Genomic DNA, 26322 nt, shown 5'->3' on the forward strand with positions numbered 1-26322 from the left:
ACATTAAAAAATTTTTTTCACTCGAGGACATGTTTATTGATTGGAGAAAAAGAAACATTGATGTGAGAGAAACATCCATCAGTTGTCTCTTGTACACATTCCGACTGGGGATTGAACCCACAAACTTTCCATAAGGAAAACACCCAAGCTGCCCAGCCCAGGTGAAAACCTTGTTATTTTTGTCACAGTGGCTGCCAAGCTCTGTAAGGTAGACCCAGTGATCAGGTCGGACTCTGGGCGTGAGCCCCCCTGGGTCAGGTTCCGGACTTACTAACTCAGATCCTAGGTAAGACTCGACTTTTTAAATCTTGACTTTTAGCCCTGGCTGGTGTAGCTCAGTGGATTAAGCGTGGGCCTGCAAACCACACGATCATGGTTCTATTCCCAGTCAGGGCACATGCCTGGGTTGCAGGCCAGTTTCCAACAGGGGGCTCACGAGAGGCAACCATACATTGATATTTCTTTCCTTTTCTCCTTCCCTTCCTCTCTAAAAATAAATAAATAAAATATTTTTAAAAAATCTTGACTTTTTAGGCTCTCCATCTTCAGGACAAGGGTTGGCATGGCATCTCCCTCACCAGGTTGCTCGGAGGAATAAACGAAACCTGTGTCCTTCCCAGCCTGCCGGCACGTCACACGCACCTTGAGGCCAGGGTTCTTCCTCATCCGCAGCCTCCCCATCCACATGTCGGTCAGCAGCATCTGGCTGCAGGTGTGCGCAATGAAGTCCCGGTGCTTGGCCGCGACCGCCAGCTTGAGGCAGGTCGAGTTGCTCCAGTTTTTCAGCTCATACGTGAGCAGCTTCATGGCGATCTGCTCGTCCTGCTTGTAGGACTGGTCCAGCAGCTCCACGGCCAGCTGGCCGAAGTCTCTGGACAGAAAGAGGTGGAATAGGGGCTGAAGCCACAGAGGCCACAGGTTCTCGATGAGAAAGCCTGGGCCACAGGGACATCACAGAGCCACGACAGTCCTTCAACCTCACGGGGGCACGTCTCCAGAGGGGAACCGCCGGGCTGGGACTCCGTGCTCAGTCATGTTGCGGGGGATGGCTGTTCTCGCTGCAAAGGGAGCATTAGGTGGACCCCAGATTTGCCCCTCAGGCCCCAGAAACACAGAGATGAGAAGACAAAGCCCCTCCCTCACGTGTTCTCCTGCAGATTAGAAAAGACACAGAGGGATTAGAACTCAGAGGTGTGTGGCTACCCCTTCATGGAGGGGACAGGGGGACACTGAAAGGGGACCCAGTGTGAACAAGAGGCAGCCAAACGATGTTTTTTTTTTTTGTCTTTCTCTCTCCCCCTTCCTTCCTCTCCCTAAAAGCAATAAAATCACATAATTGGGGGAGGATTGAAAAACAAACCAACCAACAAAAAAACGACAGTCCAGAAACACCTCCGAGAGGCCGAAGGAAAAACATCAACCAGCTGGAGAGTGACGTATGCACCAGCTTTAAACATAATTGTACCCAAATGAGAAACAGAGGCACCGCCCCTGCCTGCAAAGGGGCAGGTGCTCCGGAGAAGAGCCTCCTGCTCCCTCCGGATGCTCACTTGGAGTTGTTGTCCAGGTCCTGGGAGATGTCATCCACCAGCTCGCTCTCGGAGGACTCGTGCGCCATGGACTTGTAGAGCTTGCAGGCCACGAGGGCCTTGGCCATGCTCTCCTCGCCGCGCTGCCACAGGAAGACGGCCATCTTCTGGCGCTTCATCAGCACGGCCCAGACCATCAGCTCGTGGAAGGGGTACTGGAAGCGACTCACGGCCGGGTCCTCCACATCGATGTCGATCTCCTCCTCCTTCTTCTTCTTTTTCTTCTTCTTCCCTTTGGCCGGAGGCTCGTCATCCTGAAGGGGGACAAGCACACGGTCCACGGTTCTGCCATATATGTGGGCAGATAAGGGTCTCAGGATCATGCAGAAAAGGAAAACCCTTTTTAAGGATATCCGGGGTTCCCCCTCGGTGCATTAATTCTTCTGAAAAGGTGCACGTGGCTGTTATGAGAAATAAACTGTGAGAATGCACACAAAGGCATACTGCTGCGTAAAGAACTTGTGCCCCTGTGTTGGCAGTGTTTTCTGAGAAAAAAACCCCATCATGCCAAGGTTGCAGGTTCGATCCCTGGTCAGGGCCCATACGAGAATCAACCAATGAATGCACGGATAAATGGAACAACACACTGGTGTTTTAAACACTGAGGCGATGCTGCAGAAATAAAACAAAAACAAGAACACACTTAAACATAAAAAGCACCGTGGGAGAGATGAACGCCCACGGTTTATTTCCTCAAGAAACTCTTCCAGGAGCAATTCTGGTTTGCAGACATGGCGGAATCAGGCATCCACCAGACAAATATAAATTGGGGTCGAGAAAAATGCCTTCGGTCTCCCTGACAATGTGTTAGGGACGCCAGTGGTTCGTTCTGAAGGAGCTTGGTCTTTGGGTGCATGGGGCCCAAAGGGAACACCCAGGTTTCTCACTTCCCAGCGGGGTTATGAGGGATGGTTTTTAATTTGGGGCAGGATAGGAAAATAATGTGTGTGCAAACTGAGAGAATTGGGGAGGGGGCCATGGAAGCAACATGGACATAGGTGGGGCCTAGACTGTCCCAGGCTAAGATTTCAGTAATCAATGGAATAATAACAATGATATTTGGCCCTGAGAAGTGTGGCTCAGTGGGCTGGGTATCATCCTACAAAGTGAAGGGTCACTGGTTCGATTCCCAGTCAGGGCACACGCCTGGGTTGCAGGTCAGGTCCTCAGTAGGGGGCGTGTGAAAGGCAACCACACATTGATGTTTCTCCTCCTCTTTCTCTTTCCCTTCCTCTCTCCCTAAAAATAATTAATCTTTAAAAATGATATTTGTTCTTCTGCAAACACATTCCCATCAGTTATCTACTTTTATTCTTACTCTGAGAGGCTGTGAATTTCTTCATTTCCTCAGATGAGGAATTTGTGGCCAAAAGACTGAAAGACCTGCCCACAGCTGGCGTGGCCGGAGTGGGGGGCAGCCCGGCTCTTCAGTCCCTGCCCCACAGTGTTCAGGACGGCCCCCCTTTTAATAATCCCATAATGAATTATAACATTTTAATTGAAACTCTCATATCTTGCCTCTGATTTCAATGTTTTTGTTCTAATTTTAGAATTGATTTAAAAGATTTTATTTATTTTTAGAGAGAGAATAAGGGAGGAAGAGAGGAAGCGAAACAATGTGTGGTTGCCTCTTGCATGCCCCCTACTGGGGACCTGGCCCACAACCCAAGCATGTGCCCTGACTGGGAATCGAACCAGTGACCCTTTGGTTCTCAGGCTGGCACTCAATCCACTGAGTCACACCAGCCAAGGAATAATTTCCTATTTTGTCATAGTAAAACAATACAGTAATTTTGAGAAATTTGATTAATGTAGGATAAAAACTGACATAATAGAAATTTTAAAATAAACTAAGCTTTATTTTAAAGATATATTTCAAGAATATATTAAATAGAATTTATTACAATAATATATTAAATCAAATAAAAAGCCATCAATGGCCAATGAAATGTAGGACACAAGGCCTTTTAAGCCCACATTTCAATAATATAGAATATTATAAAAATATTAATTGTATGCAAATGCTTTTAAAATGATTTTAAGATGGCTAGAGAGGGAATATAACAAACAAGGGCTTCACTTCCCTAAAATGCGGAGAACTCCCACAATAAACAAGAAAAAGAGAAACAACCAAGGAAAATAACCAAAAACAGGAACTGGAAATATAAAGAGAAATGAGCATGTCCAAAATCACAATGTGTCCTTAAACACATCTCACTTAGAAATGAACTTGAGCCCTGACTAGCGTGTCTCAGTGGCTTGAGCCCCAGTCTGAGAACCGAAAGGTCACCAGTTCTATTCCCAGGCAGGGCACATGCCTGGGTTGTGGGCCAGGGTCCCAGTAGGGGGTATGTGAGAGACAACCAATTGGTGTATCTCTCACACATTGCTGTTTCTCTCCTTTTCTCCTTCTCCTCTCCTCTCTCTAAAATTAAGTACATAAAATCCTTGTTTTAAAAAAGAAATGAACTTGAAAAACTTAGTACATACAGAAGCAAATGGAATAACATAATGACCAAGTTTGATCAGACAGGTAAGGATAAGAATTGGACTCAACAAACTGAGAATACACATTTGTTTTCTACACACGTGAATCATTAACAAAACTCAACCGGGCATTAAACCCTGTTTCTCTGAGATTTTATATCTCAGTGATTTCGTCTTAATCGCCATTCAAGGAATAAAATTAGAAATGAACAACCGTGGGATAATGGCAATAATAAAAGTCTGTACCTAGAAAAATTAAAATATGCTTATAAACAACTGGGGTGAAAGAGGCAGTTATAAATATTTAGAAATGATGGCAATGAAGGTTTTATTTACCCAAACCTGTGGGATACCATGAAAACAATGCTCAGAGAAAAATTAAACCTTTATTACATTTATTGGAACACAGGGAAGACAGAAAATGAGCAAACTACATTTTCAAACTGAGTCAGGAAAAGCAGTATGGTAACTCAATAGGAAACATACGGAAGACATGAATGAAAATGAAAGGCAGATATTACTAAAATAGGAAACAGAATAAAGATAGTTGTTTGATAAAGCAAAAACGCCAGATACATAGGCAAATATGGTTAAGGAAAAAAGAGAAAATATAAATTTTGAAAAACTGGATCAAGAAATGGCATACAGCTAAAGATATTGAAGAGATCAAGAAGTTAGAATACTACGGACCCTGGTCAGGTAGCTCAGATGGTCAGAGCATCATCCCAAGACTACCAAGGTTGTGGGTTCGATCCCCAGTCAGGGCACATACAAGAATCAACCAATGTATTCATAAGTAAGTGGAAAAACAAATCGATGTTTCTCTCTCTTTCTCTCTCCCTCCCTCTCTCTCTCTCAAATCAATAAAAAATTAATAGATGAAAAATTAGAATACTATGTAAAACTTCACACCAATGAACTTGAAGGTCTAGCTGAAATCATGGTTTTCTGGAAAAATGTCAATGACCAAAGTTAACTCAAGGAAATAGAAAAGCCCAAACTGACCCATAACATACAAGTTATTTTAGAAGTACTGAAAGACAGCTCCCCAATCAGGGCTGAGACCACGCTATTTTTAGAGGCGAGGGCTACCTACCACAACTTCACCCGACAGACAAACCCGACGTGACTCAGAGATTTTGAAAGAACAGACAATTACGGAAAGCTGTATACCATAACCCGTATGGGACCACAACTCCAGCAACCACAATGCCACCACGCTAAAGGTCTGCCTTAATTGGGAACACAGGATCAAAACAACCTACCCTGAATCCACCCAGAAATGGGGATGCGACGTAACACAGGCATGTGTTTGAGAAGGGTCTCTGCGGTACTCAATTTCAGCATTCTGTGATACGGCCTTTCTTCCATTCATTTCAATATCTTTTTATGCTCAGAGACTTCATGTCAAGACCGGTATTTTTTTCGAAATTACCATTGCATTGCATTTCAATATGTATTCATTTCCACAACAAACAAATACTTCCAGCTGCACTCTGATTAAGATGTATTCTGACACTGTATGCAAAAGTTGGCATCTTACACAGGCACATCTCGGACCTATTGCATCTCGGACCTATTGCAAGTTCAATGCCAGGCCATGTAATTAAAAAAAATACTTTAATGCTAAAATAATGCTAATCTCATCTGAGCTTTCAGCAAGCCTTAATCTTTTGGCTGGTGGGTGGACTTGCCTGCAGGGTGATAGTTGCCAACTAATCAGGGTCAGTTGCTAAGGTTGAGGTGGTTTGTTTATTTCTGCTTTTGGAGGATATGCACGGCGGGGGGGGGGGGATGTTTTTAGATTCTTACAGTTGAATATTACTTTTCTTCCACAAGAGATTTTTTTGTTGTCTTGCCATGCCTCTAGTTTATTCTCTTTTTCAAAAAGATTTTAATTTTTTTTTAGAGAGAGGGAAATGGAGGGAGAGAGAGGGAAACATCCACGTGTGGTTGCCTCTCCTGCGCCCCCAACTGGGACCTGAACTGCAACCCAGGCATATGCCCCGATTGGGAATCAAACCATCAATCCTTTGATTCGCAGGCCAGTGCTCAATCCACTGAGCCATACCAGCCAGGGCTAGTTCATTCTTTTTATATCTTCAGACCTCATTATTACATGCTCTCTTGAGGGTGGCTGCCCTTCCCAGGGGGCTCAGGCAATGCAGGCAGCTGCGTGGCACGATCACCAAGGCATCCCTGAGGCAGGAAAGTGCCTGAGAGCCACCGAGAGCCTGCGCCCACTATTCAAATATTTTTGTGTCCATGTGCTTCGTTCTTAAGGTTCCTTCTTAAAGCTTATTTCTGAGTACTTTTGTCCTAATGTCACAGAAATTTTTAGTGGATTTTCCTGGGTTTTCTAGATACAACAGACTTTTTTTGCTGATGATTATTTCCTCCCCTTTTAAGGTACTTTTCGAAATGTGAATTCTTTAGGCGTCACAGTTTCCAAAACACTGTGAAGAGCTAATGGGGAAAACGATGACGTCAACAATAACAGGCTGCCTTGTCTCGTTCTTGATTTGAACAGAAAGGACTCCAGTGGTTCCCTGCTCGGTCATGGATTTCCTCTTCCGTAAGCTTTCCGTGTATGTTAATCACACCAGGAAGTGTGTTTACTCCCATTTATTTTATTTTGGCGGTCTGTTTCTAGTAAACTAATTCTTAAGAAAAGTTAAGGAAACTATTCTACATTTTTTCCTTTTTTGTTCACGCTCTCCCTACCCCCTCCTTTGACAACCATCAGCTCGTTCTTCCGACCTGTGGGTCTGTTTTCGTTTTGCTTGTTCACTCATGTCAGTTTTTTGAGATTCCAACTGGAAGTGAAATCGTATGCTGTTTTTCTTTGTCTGGTTTATTTCACTTAGCAAAATATCCTCTAGGTCCATCTGTGCTATTTCAAATGGCAAGATTTCATTCCTTTTTATCACTGAGTAGTATTTCACTGTCTATATGTACCACATCTTCCTTTTTTATTGATTAATTTTTGGGAGAGAGGGAGAAAGAGGAAGAGAGAGGGTAACGTCAACATGTTGTTCCACTTATTGATGCATTCATTGGTTGTTTCTTGTATGTGCCCTGACTGGGGATCGAACCCACAACCTTGGTATATCAGGATGATGCTCTGACCAGCTGAGCTACCTGGCCAGAGCTATACCACTTCTTTATCCATTCATTCATCAATGGACACCTTGGTTGCTTCCACATCTTGGCTATTATAAATAACACTACAATGAACGTAGGGGTGCATATATCTTTTCAACTTAGTGGTTTTGTTTTCTTCAGCTAAAGACCCTGAAGTCATACTGCTGGATCATATGGCAGCTCTATTTTTAATTTTTTAATTCTTTACCATCTATTAAAAATGATCATGTCATACTGGTTTTCTTCTTTAACTTATTCATATGAGGCAATCTATTAAAGACTTATTAACATTAAATCATCTTTGCATTCTTAGAAGACTTTAATTACTTGTTTATGACTTTAACAATATTCCATTGAATGTATTTTGAGCTTATTTATTATTTTTGTGTACATAAGTGCCATTATTCTCAGAGGTTTTTGGTTTGATCTTTGTCTGCTTTTGAAAGCATGGTTTTGCTAATTCTAGAAAATGAATTGGGTAATATCTAACTTTTTAAAACATCTACAGTTACTTTCCATAATTTGATGGAATCATCGAAGCAAATTTGGTGTGTATGATGCACTGGATTTAGTCACGGAAAACAAACTCATTCAGTTTAATGTTAAATACAAAACGAAGATGGCTCACGTATCCAACCAAGATACCACAAACTGTGGAAAACAAACCCGACTTACCTCCATTCCCAGGAGTTTAAGAGCTTTAGGCTGCATGGTGAAAGGGGAGAAAAAAACCAACAATATGGTCAGATAATCAATGTGAGCAGGACTTTGACAGGAGAGTTTGCAAGAGAAATAATAACAGATTAACAATTGAGGACGATGGCCAAGGAAAGGAAATGCCTTAATATGGAAGCTCGGCTTCCGTGAAGTCAGCCAAGGGGAAGAATGTGCAGACACGTGACCCTCGTTCCAGCCGGAACCAGAGAAGTTCACTCACAGAAATTCGGGTACGGTGCTGCGGGGTCCAAGTGCAGGGCAAGGGCTATTTGTGTCGGGCTTGAGCCAAGCAAAGAATTTTGATTGGGGTGCAGGGGGTGGGGGGAAACCCAGCCACCACAGTCACACAGTTGGATTTTGGCAGAGGTCCTTGGTCCCCCACGACAGGATGGGGATCACTGACAGCTTGTCGGACAGTCTTAGATACAGGGACAATGACCTTGGCAGTGAATCCTCAGGCTGCAAGGAGCCCTGGGAGCCTCTGAGCAGGGGGTGAGCCACTGACCCAACCCTTGCTTTGGAAGAAGTAGGTCCCCACAGCCACAGGATGAAGAGGGCAGCAACAAAGCCGGGGGTGGGTGAAGGGCAGATGCAAAGGGGTCCCCCCTTGGGGGATCTGAGCATCCCCGCTTGTTAAGGACAAAGGCCAGTGGCCCCAGGTGAAGCCTGGGCGTCTGCAGGGACAGCTAGGCCTCACACCTGAGTCCCTGCAGGAGGAAGGGCAGCCGTGCTTGGGGACAGAGTGAGGTGCTTGACTCTGAACAGGCTGAGTTATTGGGAAAGGCAACAAGGAAGCCCGCGCGACTCCAATACCACCCAGCACCACACACGGTCCCTCAGTGCTACCCTCTTGGGCCCAAACAAGTTGTTGTAAAGGGTCCGGAAGCTCTTGCGCGTGTAGTTGCAGCGGTAGGCGCCCCCCATGAGGTACTCCAGCACCAGCCCGATGTCAATGAGGCTGATGTGGTAATCGGGAGGCAGGTTGCCCTGGAAGACAAGAGGCGGAGTCTCAGGCCCTGTGAGAAGCGTGGACTTCACCCCTCACCCCTCAGGCATGAGTAGCCAACCCTGGTCCCTGCTCAGGCGCTAGGGTAACAATGGGGCACTCTGTCTATCGCCATGTGACTCTGATGTACTTTAGAAAATGGGTTGCACTTTCCCAGGGAGAAGAGTTAGAAGTCCAGTAGAAGAGACTGGGTTTAGACAGCATGGCCTGCAGCGTGCCTGTGTAACCAGAAAGCAGTGAATCATGCGGCTGGGTGACCCTCCTTTGTCCAGGCAGATGGGTTTTGTGGAGAAGGTGCTTTGCTAGCCGCTTGCAGGGCAGAAGCCCACTTCCAGGGGCTGGAATCCAGATTTCACGGGTAACAGGAAGGCGGGCTCTGTGGGAGGCTGTGGATGGAGGGACTATCCCTGGGGACCCGGCATCTCCACTGGCAGCTTCCCATGGTGCACTGCAAGTTTCTGAAGTGCCCCCAGATTTCAGTAAGGACCTGGACCCACAAGTGACCTGGTGCGATTGGGAGTTGGGGGGGGCAGGGTCCAAAGACTGCCTCCTGCTATTACCACTAGACTTTGTACAACACGTGACCAGAGTACTGGGGAGTCTCTCCTCCATTCCCCCATCTGAGTTAGTTTCTCTGGCTGAGAATATGAATGCACATGCCACACTGAGCATGCAGGGACGGCGGCGTTCTAGTGGAATGAATCACTTCCAATGTCAATCCCATTCATTGATTTAGCCTGTGGCCATACGACTCAAGAAAGACCAGGACGGGAGGTGAGCAGATGGGGTCCCGCAAGCAAACAGACTGTTATTCTTCATATCAGTGGGAAGTGGGGAACAGATGTCACTTCCCAAAGAGGGAACAGAGAGGGTCAAGGACAACTGCTTTGCTCCCTGGAACACACAGAGTGACAGAGGCATGTCGTCATGGTACTTCGAGAAAGAGGCAGAGTGGCAGGTCTCAACGCAGACACAGAACGCGAGGCAGCAGGGACAGAAGGTGGCTGGGGCAGCCACAGGCGGGCCTTCCCCTGGCTGACGCCCTGGCCTTGGCCGTGGGGCCTGCCCCTCACCACTCGTTCAGCCTATCACGTGAGAGGAGGAGCACCAAACTCAAAAAGGATGATTTTGTTTTTATTGTAAAAACAAAAAAATGAATTCTTTTCATGAAGAGAGGGGTTCATTATTTCTTGGGCCATCAATAAGAGGAGCATACATTCTAGAAATTTAAAAGTTGTTCTGTAAAATGCCTCCTTGAGCAGTCCAAGTTAGAGAACAGTCTCGGGGGTGTAAAGCACAGCACAGGGGATACAGCCGGTAGTATTGTCATCACTCTGTTCGGGGTCGGGTGGCACTGGACTTATCAGGGGGATCAAGCTCTAACACAAATGCCTAATCACGACATTGCACACCCGAAACTAATACAATGCTGTTTGTCAACGTTAATTGGAAAATAAATTTTTTAACAAATCCGTTATGGAAAGATGCCCGTCGATAAGGATGACGAAACATCAGACTGACCTTTTTAACGTCCCTGACCAGCAAATGCAGAGTGTTTGGTGGACCCAGTCTCTGAAAGGCAAGCAAGGGTTCAACCATGTTAACTATGGTTTCCTCTTCAGCTTGGAGCAAAAGCCTACCCTGGGGTTTTAAAGACTATAAAAACAATAAATTAGTAAATAAAATACCTGCCTGCTATCAAAGGGGGACCCTCCCACAGAAATGGTTTTTCAATAATTCCAGGCCCCTCTGAGCACCTCACACCAGTGGTTGGGGTGCCCGGCGCGCCCCTCCGCGCCCCCTCCTGGGCCACTCACCGTGTTGTAAAGCTCCTCCAGCCTCGGGATGGTGAGGAAGTGCTGCATGTTGACTCCGTTTTCAATCAGGAGCTTCACAAAGTCCACGCGATCCAAGACCAAAGCATCCAGCATGGCCTGTTCCAAAGCGTTCACCTGCACGAGGGAGGAGGGGAGCCTGGGAGTGTCCTCTTGGGGGGACACGAGGCAGGAGGCAGGTGGGAAACATCCCCCAAAGCGTATTCTGACCCCACTCCCCAGATTCTAGAGCTTTCTGAGTGGGGCTCTCTCTGCTCTCTGTCTTAGGTAAACACACCCATCTTCCCTCCCCTTTCCCATCAGTTGGGCCTGCGGGTAAATGTCAGACCAACCATCCAAGTTCAATGAAAAGAAAAAAAAGGCTCTGGTTCAGTGGACTGAGTGCCAGCCTGAGAGCCAAAGGGTTGCCGGTTCGATTCCCAGTCAGGGCACGTGCCTGGGTTGTGAGCCAGGTCCCCAGTAGGGAGGCAACCACACACTGATGTTTCTCTCCCTTTTATTTATTTTATTTAAATAAATAAAATTTATTTAAATAAATAAAATCTTCTAAAAAATAGAGAGGAAAAAGAAGCGATTTTCTCCTTTTTTTAAAACAAGCTGAACACGATGCAAACTAACAGCCAAACTGCCGCTGCCCTCTCCAGCTTCCAGGTTTGTTTTTAATTAAGACAGTTTATTCGATTTTCTTGTCACGTCAACACCAGGAAGAAAACCACATGAGCCGCATTCTTTTCGAAATCAAACTGCGATCCGTACCGGAATCTCCAAGCTCCCACCCCCCACAAACGATGGTTTCCGAGGTGGCGGATCGCACTATTTTACTGACCACGGTTTAGTATTTACGTCTCAGTCCCCAGCGTCACAGCCCCTGCAGCCCTCGGTACAATGTGAAAACTTGCTGGGCAGGGTTTGTCTCCTTGATTTAAAGTCCCCTGTGTGGCAGCCGGGCGGGGCTGAGAGGGCGTGCGGTGTGCCACCAGGGTGAGCGACAGCGACCATGCCGGCCACCCGTCACTGCAGACCGGGGTCCTGTCTGGCCTGTGTCCCGTCAGTGTCCGCTCCACCCAGTCCCAGGCCTGGGCTTTGCACGTATTCTCCCACCTGGAGCACCTGCGTGTCTGCCGGGCAGAGAGACCTGCTGCTGAGCCTGATGCTCCAGACTCCTCTGTCGGTGGCTTTAGGCCCCCAAAGCAGGAACGTTAGTGACAACCTGACAGCTGCACCCCAGCACAGGTGACACAGGCGTGATCTCGTCAATGCCTTCCTGTGGCCTCCTGGGAGCCAGGGCCCGGGTTGGGGCTGGAGTTGAGGCACCTGGGTGCCCCTTCCCTTCGAGGACAAGGCCGCTGGCCTCTGGAACTTGAGGACCCCAAGATACCGGAGCAGAGACTCCCCACATACCCAGTTCAGCAGCTCGATCTTCCGGGGGTCCGTCTCCTCCTCCACCTCCTCTTTCACTTTCCCCTTCTTCTTGCCTTTTCCTTTCCCTCTGCCCGCCTTGGTGGTCGCCGTGGGTGGCTTCTTGTCCTTCTCCATGACCTTGCTCTCCACTGGGGGGGCCAGGCTGCCCAGGGGCTGCATCCGCAGCAAGCAGAATGGGGAAAACACACACACACATGCACATTAGCACACGCAGTCACTTGCGCACACACAGGCACTTGTGCACATGCAGGCACTCGTGCAAACGTGAGCACACACACACACAGAGTCCTCAGGGCTCCATGGTTTCCTGAAATAGTTTGAAAACTCCATGCCCTCAGTGCAATCATTGTATTTAATTTTAAGGAGCTATTTTTCTCATTTGTTTAAAAGGGTAAAAACTTTGCCAGGGCTGGTGTGGCTCAGTGGATTGAGTGCCGGCCTTTGAACTGAGACACAGCCGGTTCAATTCCCGGTCAGGGCACAGGCCTGGGTTGCAGGCCAGGTCCCCAAAAGGGGGCGTGCAAGAGGCAACCACATATTGATGTTCCTCTCTCTCTCTTTCTCCCTCACTTCCCCACTATCTAGCAATCAATAAATACAATCTTTAAAATAAATAAAAGGGTAAAAACCCACTTTCACCTGCTATGCTAAAATGTTTAGTGATAATTTCTTCAAGAGCACCGGTTTGAGTCTGTGATTAGCACTGGTAGCTCTAACTTCCTCCTGGTTCTTTGATGTTAAATAACAACAGTGTCTCCCAATAATCCTAGAGGATAGAGTGCTGAATCATCAGAACACCCCCCCCCCCAGATTATTCACAGAGACGGGGGGGGGGCGGGGGGTTGAAAGGGGAGTGCAAACTAAAGAAGCATCTGAACAAAGTCAGGAGAAATGGCATGAATTGGAAAACAGTTTCACCGGCCAGTGGGGCCCAAAGACAAAGATCTGGCTTCTCGCTATGTCCACGCGGTTCCACGCCAGCGCCAAGCTCAGCTGGTCTGGAGCTGATGCGTTGGTTCCTGGAAAGGCAAGAAGGCAGGCGATTCTCTCTCGGTGCCTGGACCACCCGGGGCTTGGGGCTGGAGCTAAGCAGTGCTGCCTCTTTTTGGGCCCTGGAGTGACTACCCAGGCCCCAAAGTTAGGAACTCCATCTTCTCAAGGCGCTGCCTGGGAGGAGGCGGGAGGCAACCCAGTGACTCTGAGACCCTTATCTGCACTTGGGACTGTCAGGCCTCCGCCAGGACAGGCCAGGGGGTACTGCACCCCAGTCTGGAGGTGAGGGCAGCCCGAGAGAGCACTACCGTGCAGCCAGCCACACAGAGAACGAGCCCAGCACAGCCGGGCTGGTGATGCCCTCTCCTCTCTCTCCTGCTGTTTGTCACTGTCCCAGCAGAGCCACAAGGCAGGCAGGAGGTGCCTGTCCCCAAGTCACCCAGGAGTGGTCAGGTTGCAGCCAGCTGGTCATTAGGAGAGGAGCAGGGTGATTGGACAAGACACTGCAGGACGCAGTGATTGGTCAGGGGGGGACCCCATTTGGTGTTTACTCTCTGTGAGTCGAAACCCTTCACAAATGGATTCCAGATGGAAACTGGTTCTGGCTTCAGCTGTCACGGTCCACAGCTGACGGCCGTGGGGGACCCCTGTCGTTCTATCTTGGCTTCCTACTGAGATGAGTCTAGGCAGTTGGCTGGCTCGGGGCTCTGCCACCAACAGGAGAAGGGGACAGATTCCCTGAAAGGACAGGAGGCACCATCTCCCCACAGCTCACCTTTCAGCAGGGCAGTTAAAATCGCCATCTCCATGTCTTGCTGCCCCTCGGCTCCCATTCTAAACACGGTCACCTGGAAACAGGTTGATCATGAAAACACTGAGTAGAGAGAAGTTGAGCCCTGGCTGGTGTGGCTCGGTGGATTGAGTGTGGGCCTGCAAACCAGAGGGTCACCGGTTCAATTCCCAGTCAGGGCACATGCCTGGGTTGCCACCGGGTGCCGGGTGGGGGGTGCGAGTGAGGGGCAGCCACGTATTGATGTTTCTCTCCCTCTCTTTCTCCCTCCCTTCCCCTCTTTAAAGATAAATAAAATTTTTAAAAAAGAAGTTGAATACAAGGAGGGAATTAGGTTGTTTTTTTTAATCCTCAACCAAGGATATGTTTATTGATTTTTTCAGAGAGAGGAAGGTGGGGGGAGAGAGAGAAACATCGATGTGAGAGAGAGCTATGGATCCGTTGTCTCCCATGTGCGCCCTGACTAGGGATCGAACCTGTAAACTTTTGGCGCACCGGACAACGCTCCAACCAACCGAGCAACCTGGCCAGGGCAGGGTGATCTTTTAAAAGGATCACAGGGACGAACAGGCAACGAGTCTGAGAGCAAAACCATTTTAAACCTGGGTCATCTGGCTTCCAGAAGTGACAGCATTGCTTGTCCTGACTCGGAGCCTGTGCCTGGATTTTATTTTATTACCCCATAGGCTCATTCAGGTTCTACACGCCAGTGTCTAAATAGTTACGACAAAATCATTTCTACTCAGGTTTGACATACAAGCCTACCTCATTTTTTTAAAAAAGATTTTTATTTATTTTTAAAGAGAGAAGAAGAGAGAGAGATAAACAACAGTGTGAGGCTGCCTCTTGTGTGCCCCCCACTGGGACCCAGCCCACAACCCTGGCATGTGCCCTGACCGGGAATCAAACCAGCAACCTTTTGGCTCACCGGCCGGCGTTCAATCTACTGAGCCACACCAGCCAGGGGCTATTTCATTTTACTGTGTTCTGCAGGTATCGAGTTTACAAGTTGAAGGCAAGACCTTCCACCAGCTAAAAGATGACAGACAGCTTCACAGATGCCTTGGATGATGGTTAGAATTTGTTAGCAACTAAGTATTTATTAATTGAAGCATGTCCATTGATTTTTTTTAGATGTAATGCTATTGCACACTTAATAGACCTCGGTATAGTGTGACCGGGATTTTTATTATGCATGGGTAAAAAATTTGCGTGACTCGCTTTATGGCAATATTTGCTTTATCATAGTGGTCCAAAACCCAACCCTCAGTATCTCTGAAGTGTGCCTGTGTTTATAAAAAGTCTGTAGAATTTCGAAGAGGCTATCTTATGTACGCAATGAGGGTGCCTGTTCCTGATAAGATTCATCAAGGAGACAAGGAGTGAGAAATAATTACAGGCACGTCTTGTTTAACTACGCTTTGCTCTATTGCACTTCACAAATACTGCATGGTTTTTTTTGTTACACAAATTGAAGGTAAGACCCTCCACCAGCAAAAAGATTACAACGCGCTTTACTGCGGTGGTCTGGAACCGAACCCACGCTATCTGTGAGCGATGCCTGTACTGCATTTGGAAAGTGATGGGATACGATTTTACAAGCTCACCTAGAAAAGTAGTGTGTGTCGGCCCTCAGATCTTTAGATCTGATTGATATGGTGCCTGTTCGAGTTGGTGTGACGTCACCTGACCTCAGCTGAGGTCTGAATGCACCTGGGTGGCTCTACCGCGTGAGCTCACACGGCGGCCGTCCCGTGGGCGTGACAGCCAGTGTGGTGTGGATTTGTACGCCGCCTCTTGGAAAAGCAAAGCTGAGACGTGAGCAAGCCCGTCACGCACACACGGACAGAATTAGGGAGGAAACACAACTCTCTCAGCGGAGCTGGCTCGGAAGTTCTCTCAAGACACTTACGAGCTCTTTCTTCTTCATGCACTCCATGATAATCGCAAACAGCTGATGTGACTGCGTCTTGCTGTAATTAAATGTTTTCTGCATGGTGACCAGGAGCTGGTCCCTGAGAGATTCATTTATTACCCTGTTCAAAGGAAACGCCAAAGAGAGGAAGACAGCCCAAGTTAAGTCAGTGACTGGGAACCAATCTGACATCTCTAGGTCCATCTGGTGTCTTTGGTGAGAAACTTTTCCACTGGAGGGGATCCCGGGACAGCAGATGAAAAGGGAGCAGAGTGTGAAACTGCGTTCACACTTGTCCTATCTTCCAGGCGTGTGGAAAACCTTATAAGGGGAAATGAAGCTGGCAGAGAGTGCGCGCCCCAGAGGAGGGATTCTGTAAGAAATATCGCAGGTCTGGATGGCTCCTTCTCCTGCCGCCCTCGGGGGAAATGGGAGAATCACGTGCATCTTCCTGATTTAACGTTTTTGGAATGGCTAAGGTTTCCTTCTGGGCCTAACCCAGCAAGACAGCTAAAAACCCACCCCTGGGGACAGGTCAGAAATCCTACCCTCCTTCCTCACAGTATTTGTGCGCGAAAGACAGAATGTCCGCGGCGCGTCCGCTTCCGTCACAAACCACCACGGGGACCGGAGGCTCTTCCCAGAGATATTCCAGGACCACGGAGAAGACGTTAGGGCCGCCTTCCACCACGAGGCCCACGACGGGCACGCCCTGGCCCAGCCCTGCAACACACAGCGCGCTCGCCCTCAGGCCTGCGTCCCAGCACCAGCCGCTGCTCGCCCGCACGTCTCACATTACAGACTGACTACCAGCCGCCGGGGCGGCAGGTGCGCATGCTCGCTGAGAGACCCTGTGGCAGTGGTGTTCATTCTTTAATTCAAACTCCGCATTGTGGCCATGTTGGAAAAAGCAGAGACTTAAAACCACGACCTTCCAGAGTCCTCTGGGGTGGAGCTCCCTGCACAGCTCAGCTGGCATGCGGGCTGCTTCAAGGGGAGAGACACTGTAAGGTTCTCTCAGCTGGAAAAAGGCCTCCCTTGCCGCCCTGCCCCAGGGTCCGACACAGTGGCCCTGGCCGGTGTGGCTCAGTCTGCTGGGCATTGTCCCGAAAAGCCAAAGGCCGCAGGTTCCATTCCCAGTCAGGGCACATGCCTGGGTTGCAGGTTCGGCCCCGTAGTCAGGGTGCATATGAGAGAAACCACTCCTTCTCTTTCTCCCTCCCTTCTCTTTTCTCTAAAAATAAATAAATAAAGATTATAAAAAATAAAAAATAAAAGGAACGACACAGGGAACAGCACTGGACCAGCGATAACAGAGCTCAGTTTACCACCTGGTCTCAGGAATTACTCTTATGACCAAGCCACCACGGGCCCTACAGGAACATACGTTAAAGGTGTACCATTGCTGCACCCCTTTGTGTCCTAAAGGGGCATTAAATACGAGTATAGGAAGCTGTTGGGACATCCAAGTACTCTGCAAACCTTAAGTGGCTTGTCAGTGTGGTAACTCCCGTAGTTGTTTCTGCCTCCGGCATCTGAAACAGGCAGTGAGTCCAAGGAGGGAAACCCATTGATGACATTAGCCCTTGAGGGTCTGTCCCCAGTCTCCAGCAAACCACAGGGCTCTCCAGGGACAAGGCAGGAGCAACTGGACATGGGTGACCAAACCAGCGGGGCGGGGGTGCTCTGGGAAGCCAGAGGCAGCAGGAGACTCCAAAGAACCTGGGGCTCGGGCAATGGAAGGGCAGCAGAGACAAATGGGCCTCATTCACAGCTTCACCCCAACCTGACCGTGACCTTATGTCCTGAGCACCTTCCACCAGACGTCATGGGAGTTATCTGATTACCATCCACCAATGCCAAGTGGGAGAAGGGTCCTCGGTCTCACTGTTCGGAGGGACTTTGGAGGATATCTGCCAGCATATGTTAGGAGATCTAAGGATCTCTTTAAAATAAAATATTTATTTATTTGTTAGAGAGAGGGAGGGAGGGAGAAAGGGAGAGAAACATCGATTGGTTGCCTCTCCGGGGGGACTGAACCTGCAGCCCAGGCTTGGGCGCCCTGACCAGGAACTGAATGGCGACCTTTCACTTTGCAGGACAACCAACTGAGCCACACAGGCTGGCCAGGGCAAGAGCTGAGAACTTCAAGTGGGGGAAGTCAGAGTTTCTGGTTTGCTTCTGTGACGCCTTTCTACTGCCAGGAACTTCTACGTAGTCTGGACAACTCTTACTAGAATAATCTCAGTTAAGTTCAGTTCGGCAACTGTGTGTGTGAAGGTCCCCTTTGGGCCCGGCCCTGCCCAAGAGAAACTGGAAAGATGGACCAAGATGACCCGGACCCTGCCTCGGAGGTCCCCAACCAAAGCAAGGTTTAGCGTTTTAGACATTCGGGAATGTGGTTGCTGAATCCCCTTTGTTTCCGGAAATGGAGTGGAATGAATTCTTCATGGTTTAGGCTGGACTCCCCGATGCTCCATCCTGTGAGAGGTGACAGCTGAGCACCCCTTTGCTGTCCCTGCCCCAGTCAGAGCCCTAGGCAAAGGATGACAAAGGGAAGCCCACCAGTCACGTGGCCAGGTGAAGTTGGGCAGTGTGAGACTTACAAACACGTGAGAACAAAGAATTCAGTCACCAGCCGATTTATCAACGGAGAGCAGATCCTTAGAAATCCACAACTTTGCGTAGCAGGCCTTCTCCCCTCTAATCACAGTGAAGATGGCCCCTTTAATTGCACTTCATAATGATCATTTCCAGGTTGTTGTGCACAAAAATCACACCAGTCGTGGTAAAGACAAAATACTCTCGAAGATCACTTTGTAGTGATCTACTAAATCACTAAAAATCACCGTTCAGCTATACAAGTCACTGGAGTAGGAACATGTTCCAAGAGGTTATCCCGGTTATTTTCACTCTAACGGGTTGTTATTATCACTGCATGTGGTTGAGGACTGCTCCTTCCTCTCTAGCTTGACCTCAGCATCCTCCCCCTGGCTCGCACCGCCTTGGTCTGGCTGCGAGACCAGAGCTGGGGCTATTCAATCGAGGGATCACACAACACTCACAGGATAGAGGAAACCATGCTAAGTCTTTGAGAAATGGTTTTTGTCCGAGTGTTAAAAAGATAACTATAACAACTCTAGGGAACCGGAACCACTGGCCAACATGGCGGGCAGTTGCCATCACCCTGGCAACCCCTGCAGAGCTGTTTCTTGCGTCAACCCTCCTGGTCGATCTTGGGACAAAGCTTCGGGACACAGCTCAGTGGGGTGTGCTTTGTAGGTGGCTCAGGAAAAGGCTTAGGCAAGCCCTCTTCCACTGCTCTACCAGGAACCAAGGTTAAGGCTTTAAACACCCCGGGGGCAGTTTCCCTCTGGGGGCCCACTGTCCTTGGCCTTTGCCAGAACTTACTGGTGTTGATCTTCTGCAGAGAGATGTGCTTTTCCAGCTGCCTCCGGAGCTTCCCCTCAGCGCCGTACTTGCCCAGGGTGCCGTTGTCAGCCAGGATGAAGTGGGTGTGGGAATTGTTGAGCACAGAGAGCTTACTGAGGGGGTTGGACATGGTCTGGTAGGCTCGTGTCACCTGACAAAACGCACAGCGCGCGTCAGAGCAGGGCACCAGCAGGGGAAGCAAGTGATCCTACGCATGCAGCAACCGCTTCCTCTAACAGTGCGTTTCTTATTCTCTCAAAGGAAGGATTTTTGTTTTTGCGAATTTCTGTATTCAGTGAGAAACGATTAAATTATTGTGGATAACAGCAACCCAGAAATTGTACTCTGGGGCATCGATCACAGAGAAATGAAAACGTATGTTAACACAAAGTCCTGTCCGTAAATGTTTACGGCAGGCTTATTGGTAATAGCCGACTGGAAACCTCAAATCACTGATGTACACAAACGATCTGGGTCTGTTCACATGCCATTTTTGAAGTGGTGAAATTAGAGGCAGGGCAGATGCTGGTTCCCAGGGGGCGGGAGGGAATTAGGGGTGGATGTCCAAGGGCGACGTGGGGCAGGGGGTGGGTAGGGGTGACAAAAGCACCGTGTATCTCGATTGTATCTATGTCGAGATCCTGGTCGTGATATTGGGCCATTAGTTTTGCAAGATGTTACCTTTGGGCCTAGGGGATATGGGACCTCTCTTTCTTAGGCCAGAGAGAGAAGGGGATCTACAATTACCTCTAAATGAAGACTGATTTTGACAAACCGCCCATGTCTGAGGGGAAAACCCTTACATCCTTTCCAACCAGGTCTTCCTTATTCTCCACGATGCCCCAGGGAGCGATTCCTATAGCACAGACCCGGCCTCTGGACTTGGAGGAGTGGTCTTTCAAGGCGTCCCCAACGTGGCTGATGACACCTGGGAGCAGCCAGAAGTCACAGTTTTAGGTCCTTTACCCACCCCCCAGCATCTCACTATTTGTGAACTTTAGGGACCCCTTCTCTGAACCACTTCTTTTCCCAAGGAACAGCATTGAGACATAATGATCTTTGTCTTCAAAAGAAAGTGCACTGTCCCTGGCTGGGTGGCTCAGTTCCTTGGAGCATCATCCCGTACACCAGAAAGTTGTGGGTTCGATGCTCGGTCAGGGCACATGCCTAGGTTGCGGATTCGGCCCCCATTTGAGCAGCGTATGGGAGGCAACTAATTGATGTTTCTCTCTCCCTTCCTGTTAAAACTCAACAAAACCAAAACCAAACTGGCTGTGAAGGGATTCCCTTTACATATCTCTATGGATGGAAGTCGCTGGGTCTCTTTGGCACTCCCTGGCTATGTTCAGTTAAAGTTCACAGCCAGACTGTGACACGTCCGTCAGCCCCTCTGTGCCTCAGTTTCCTGTCCCATATGCTAGAGAAAGGACAATCAACAACCTCAATGAAAATGAGGCTCATACAGGGCTCCGTTCAAGGAACAGCATGCATAGTGGGTACCAGAAATGTTGACCATTACAACAAATCACATCAAAATTTAAATTTAAAAAAAAACCCCACAAGCTACTGAATAAAGACTTCACTCCCGTCATAAATATGACTAAGATGCAATACCTTCTGTTTTTCGATCTCAATTACTGCAAAGCTCTTAGGAGAGAAGGAGTTCTGAGTCTGCTCTCACCGGTGCTGACACCCCCCGTGAAGATCCAGGCCCCGGTGGTCACGGCGGCCTTGATGAGGCCTCTCCCGAACACCTGCTTCAGCTTGGGCTGCATCTCGAAGTTCTGGAGGCCTCCGTGCACAGATATTAGGAGCTTGGGCAGCTCCAGCTGCCAGTCCTTCACCATGAGATGAAGCAGCGAATCGGGCTTGGTGTCATAGGACACGCGGATATACTGCAACAGAGTGTGTGAGGCTCAGCACCCAGCCTTGGTTTTGCCTCCCCTGTCACAGAGGGACAAGGCCACAGTGCCTGTCCAAGCAAGGGCCACCTGGCTTTCTGTCCCTTGGGTTCTGGGGTTTCCATGTGAGCCTGTGGCCAAGCAATGGCAGGAAACTTCGGAAGGGTTGCCAGATTTAGCAAGTGAAGTACGAGCCACCCAGTCAAATTGGAATTTTTATTTTTATTTTAAAGATTTTATTTATTTATTTTTAGAGAGAAGGAAGTGAGAGAAAAAGAGTGGGAGAGAAATATCAGTGTGTGGTTGCCTCTCGTGTGCCCCCACTGGGGACCTGGCTCACAACCCAGGCATGCGCCCTGACTGGGAATGGAACCCGCAATCCTTTGGTTCATAGGCCGACCGACACTCAATCCTCTGAGCCACACCAGCCAGGGCCAAATTTGAATTTTATATGAACAACAAAATGTGTTTTAATATAAGCGCACCTCATGCAAGATTTGGAAAATACTTATACTAAAAAAGTTATCCATCATTCATCAGAAATTCAGATATAACTGGGTGTCTGTATTTTACCTGGCCACCCTAATCTTGAAGGATTCAACTCCAAAGCTGGCTCACCTAGAACCAGGGCCCGAGAGGTTGGACAGGATGTTGTTGAGGGAGTGGCCTACAGGCCACACTGAGTGGGAGATGGGAGTGGGGATCATTAGCCAATGGACCTGACCTTCCCCTCAAGGTGAAGAGGAGGTCAAGGCACCGGCCCCTATGTACTGCTTCTTTGTTCCATGCCAATATGTAGTTGGGCATGTGGGTGCGCCATTCAGAGTGTGCCCACAGGGATCGCAGCGTGGGCGCCTCCCCTCTCCGGCGGGCTCGTTGGGAAGGCCTCCCTGTTCACGTGCCAGTGTGAAAGTCCGCACTCTTGGCCAGCCAGATGCAGGCTGGGGAGGCTGTGGATGGACTTCAGGGGGAATGTTTTCAGCTCCTAACCCATTGTGGGAGGGCTGAAGGTCCACACAGACAAACGAAACAAAACAAAGCCCTGGCTGGTGTCGCTCAGTGGATTGAGTGCGGGCCTACAAACCAAAGGATCGTGGTTTGATTCCCAGTCAGGGCACATGCCTGGGTTGCAGGCCAGTTCCCAGCAGGGGACGCATGAGAGGCAAACATACATTGATATTTCTTTCCCTCTCTCCTTCTCTTCCCCTCTAAAGATAAATAAATAAAATCTTTTAAAAAAAGAAACAAAACAAAATGCAGACACCACCAAAAAACAAATAACACAATTTCTCTCTCTCCACTGGAGATGGAATGATGGCTAGGCCTTCAGAATTGGGCTCAAGCATGACCCACAGACTCACAGACTTGGATTTACGGACACTGCACATTCTTTGTACTAGTGGGCTGTTTATGAATCTCATGGCTAAAACGCCGACCGAGTCCTGGCTGAGGAGTTCAGTTGACTCCAGGGAGCATCTTCCTGATACACCAAAGTTGCAGGTTCAGTCCCTGGTCAGGGCACATAGAATAATCAACCAATGAATGCATGGATGGGTGGAACAACAAACTGATGTTTCTTTCTCTCCCTCTCTCTCTACAAGCAATCAATAAAAAAAGTTAAACGCTGAGCATGCAGCTCTATTACGTGCATTTGCCATAGAATATCCAGGAAGACAGCCACACCCCTGAAAGAAGACCCGGCACCTGCCGCCGGGGATTCTGGGAGGCACGGGGCTCAGCCGTCTCTTACCATGGCTTTGTTGGAGTATCCGCCACCCTGGAACTCGATTGTCCCATAGGAATCGGTTGGGTAGCTCTGCGTGTGCTTGCCCACGGACCATTTCTCGGGCTGACCCCCCACCTCTTTGTTTTCCTCCCCATTTTTGCCCGATGTCGCACTGGGCAGAGGGGGAACGTGCAGGTTGGTGAGCTGGCCGCAGCAACACCTGAACGCAGAGAAGAGTAAAAGCGACGAAGATGTTTAAAATGCCATAGGTTTCAGGTGTACAATTCTGTAACGCACCATCGGAATAACATTATGAAACTCTAACAACGTTGCCCTGGAAATACGGCAAGAGCTCACTGCGATGGAGGGCCCACCTGGGTGTGGGAGTTCACATCTGGGTGAGAGGCGGATACGGCCGATAGCAGCCTATTTGACCTTAACAGAGGAACCTACTCTGTTAAGGCCCAAGTGACTCCCTGGCTAACGACTCCGTGAGGGTGGATCCTGGCCATCCTTCTTGGCTCCCCCACCCCAGACACTAGAATAGTTGCTGGTGCTCTGGCCAGGTGGCTCAGTGGGTTGGAGCATCGTCCTGTACAACAAAAGGTTGTGGGTTCAATTCTTAGTCAGGGCGCATCCCTAGGTTGCAGGTTTGATCCCTAGTCGGGGTGTGTACAGAAGGGAAACTGATCGAAGTTTCTCTCTCCCTTCTTCTTTCTCTAAAATCAAGGAATATACTCTTGGGTGAGGATTACAAAAAAACATTAAGAGACTTCCGCCAAGATGGAGGCATAGGTGGATGTGCCGTGCCTTCTCACACAACCAAGATTAGAGAAAACTAAATATTAGCAACAGAAAACACAGCCAGAACACGGAAAATTGAACTTTTCGGAAGTCCGTTAACAACAAATTCTTCAGCCTGACCGGTAAAGGGCGAAACCAGCGGCTGGCGGAGCGGGGTTGCACAGGAGGACTCGGCCAGACACACTCAGGCCCGCGGAATCCAGGCGCAGGGTCAGACCTAGTGAGCGACCCAGCGAGCAACCAGGCGAGCGACCGCGGGGGAGACAGCCGGGCCCGGGGCTGCGTGTTGACTGAGGTCGCGCATTTGTGCGCGGGTGGACAGGCGAGGGAGTTGGCGGTTGGACCAGCCCGGCAGGTCCCCACAGCAGGCGGCAGTGGAGGGCGCCGCCATTTCCCTGCTCTGACCCCACCTCCACATACAGCGTCATAACCCAGCGACTCTGAGTGGCCCGGCCCAGGTGAACCACCTAAGGCACTGCTCCTCCGCACCCAGCTGTGAGAAGCGGCAGAGGGGGCCGCCATTTCCCCGCTCTGGCCACGCCCCCACATACAGCGTCACAACCCAGCGACCTGGGAATCCAAGGCACCCCTTCTCACACTTAAAGGGCCCGAACAGACCAAGAATGGCGCAGGAGGATCTCAGAGCCCCAGAGCCAATAAATCTAAGCGATGAAGAAATAGCAAAACTCACAGACGCACAGTTTAAAACATTGGTGATCAGGATCCTCACAGAACTGGTTGATTATACCGACAAATTAGACAAATATATGAAGGCGAAACTAATTGAAATGAATGGAATTGCGCAGGACACCAATAGCAATGAAAAGGAAACTGGGACTCAAATCAATGGAGTGGACCAGAAGAAAGCAAATAATGGCCAAACAGAAAAGAGTCAAGGAGCAAGAATTCAAAGAAATGAGGAGAGTCTTAGGAACCTCCAGGACATCTTTAAACGCTCCAACATCCGAATTATAGGGGTACCAGAAGGGGGGAAAGGCACAGCCACCAGTGGAAAACTTATTTGAACAAATAATAAAGGAGAATTTCCCCAATCTGGCAAAGGAAATAGACTTCCAGGAAATCCAGGAAGCTCAGAGAGTACCAAAGAAGTTGGACCCAAGAAGGAACACACCAAGGCACATCGTAATTATATTAGCCAAGATTAAAATGAAGGAGAGAATCCTAGAAGCAGCAAGAGCTAAGGGGACAGTCACCTACAAAGGAGTCCCCATCAGACTGTCAGCAGATTTCTCAAAAGAGACCTTACAGGCAAGAAGGGGCTGGAAAGAGGTATTCCAAGTCATGAAATCTAAAGACCTACAACCAAGATTGCTCTATCCAGCAAAACTTTCATTTAAAATGGAAGGACAGATAAGGTGCTTCTCAGATAAGATCAAATTCAAGGAGTTCATCCTCACCAAGCCCTTATTATATGAAATGTTAAAGGGACTTATCTAAGAAAAAGAAGTTAAAGAAACATGACCAGTGAAAGGACAACAAACTCACAGTTATTAACAACCACACCTAAAATGAAAGCAAACTAAAAGGACAGCTAGATCAGGAGTGGAAATATAGAAATGAAGATCTCAAGGAGGGTTAGCAACAGGGGAGTGGGAGGAGGAGAAGGGGGGAGAAGGTACAGAAAATAAGTAGCATAGACAGTAGATAGAAAATAGATGGGGGGGCAAGAATAGCATGGGAAATATAGAATCTAAAGGACTTGAGACACATGGTCATAAACTAAAGGGGGGTGATGGTGGGGATGGGGGGTAGGGTGGTGGGGAATAAAGGGGGAATAGAACAACTGTAACAGCATAATCAATAAAAAAAATAAAAAATAAGAAAAAAAACAAAAAAAACATTAAAAAAAGGATAGTTGCTGGGCGGGGGAGGCTGGGTTGGGAGAAACAGACAAAAAACTGTACTTGAAAAATAACTAAATAAAATTTTTTAAAAAAGAAAAGAGAAAAATAAAAGGAAAAAAGGATAGTTGCCGGTAACTGGTGGACAAGTGTGGGTTTGGATGATGTCTCAATATGGCTCCCAGTGTACCTGTTCGGGTCTTTAGTGCTGGGAATGACAAAGATACATTCTCGCTTGCAAAAGGTCTTTTCTATCCAAGCTTTCTGCCCCTGGAAGAGAAAGAAGTGGAAATTAGGCTCATGTCTTCCCGAGCCATCCTCAGAGTTCATCCTTTCACTCTTGTCAAATGAATATGTGATTTACAGGAAATTTACCCAAAGGCATCTGAGTAGCCGCCTGCGGGCTGGCCCCGCCCACCTGGGCGGCAGGCAGCACAGGTCTGGGTCTGCCCGGTCTCCACGGGTGCCTCCTCTAAGGACGGTGGTGGCCGTGACCAGTGCCACAGAGACCCTCCCCCATGAGGCCATGGCAAGGACAGAGGCCACCCCATTTCCAGACAGTCGTGGCCCCAGTCCCAGCCATGCACAGATGGTCCAAGCCGGGTTCCCAACCTTCCGGAAGACCCTGTGGGCCCCACCCAAACCCAGCCTTTCTGGGGAGACCTCAGAGTCAGCCGGCCACTTGGCTTCCTTTTGCAT

The 26322-nt window shown here is 48.7% G+C and overlaps 1 protein-coding gene across 3 annotated transcripts in view; it reads right to left on the minus strand.

Annotated features, from left to right (window-relative positions):
* The window catches only part of TRPM1 (transient receptor potential cation channel subfamily M member 1), a 72652-nt gene that overhangs the window by 27067 nt on the left and 19263 nt on the right, over positions 1–26322 (minus strand). For all 3 annotated transcript variants that reach the window (XM_053658932.1, XM_037145888.2, XM_053658931.1), the window contains exons 2-17: positions 25814–25893; positions 22982–23177; positions 21012–21225; positions 20134–20258; positions 19310–19481; positions 16447–16621; positions 15896–16019; positions 13969–14041; positions 13119–13219; positions 12180–12353; positions 10761–10895; positions 10465–10515; positions 8784–8924; positions 7896–7925; positions 1551–1843; positions 643–871 (exon numbers count right to left, since the gene is read on the minus strand). In XM_053658932.1, the coding sequence (XP_053514907.1) occupies positions 643–871; positions 1551–1843; positions 7896–7925; positions 8784–8924; positions 10465–10515; positions 10761–10895; positions 12180–12353; positions 13119–13219; positions 13969–14041; positions 15896–16019; positions 16447–16621; positions 19310–19481; positions 20134–20258; positions 21012–21225; positions 22982–23177; positions 25814–25893 (2313 nt within the window). The remainder of the gene's footprint in view (positions 1–642; positions 872–1550; positions 1844–7895; positions 7926–8783; positions 8925–10464; positions 10516–10760; positions 10896–12179; positions 12354–13118; positions 13220–13968; positions 14042–15895; positions 16020–16446; positions 16622–19309; positions 19482–20133; positions 20259–21011; positions 21226–22981; positions 23178–25813; positions 25894–26322) is intronic.

Source organism: Artibeus jamaicensis, unplaced genomic scaffold (assembly GCF_021234435.1).
Source record: "Artibeus jamaicensis isolate MK-2021 breed Jamaican fruit bat unplaced genomic scaffold, CSHL_Jam_final scaffold_612, whole genome shotgun sequence".
Taxonomy (NCBI): Eukaryota; Metazoa; Chordata; class Mammalia; order Chiroptera; family Phyllostomidae; genus Artibeus; species Artibeus jamaicensis.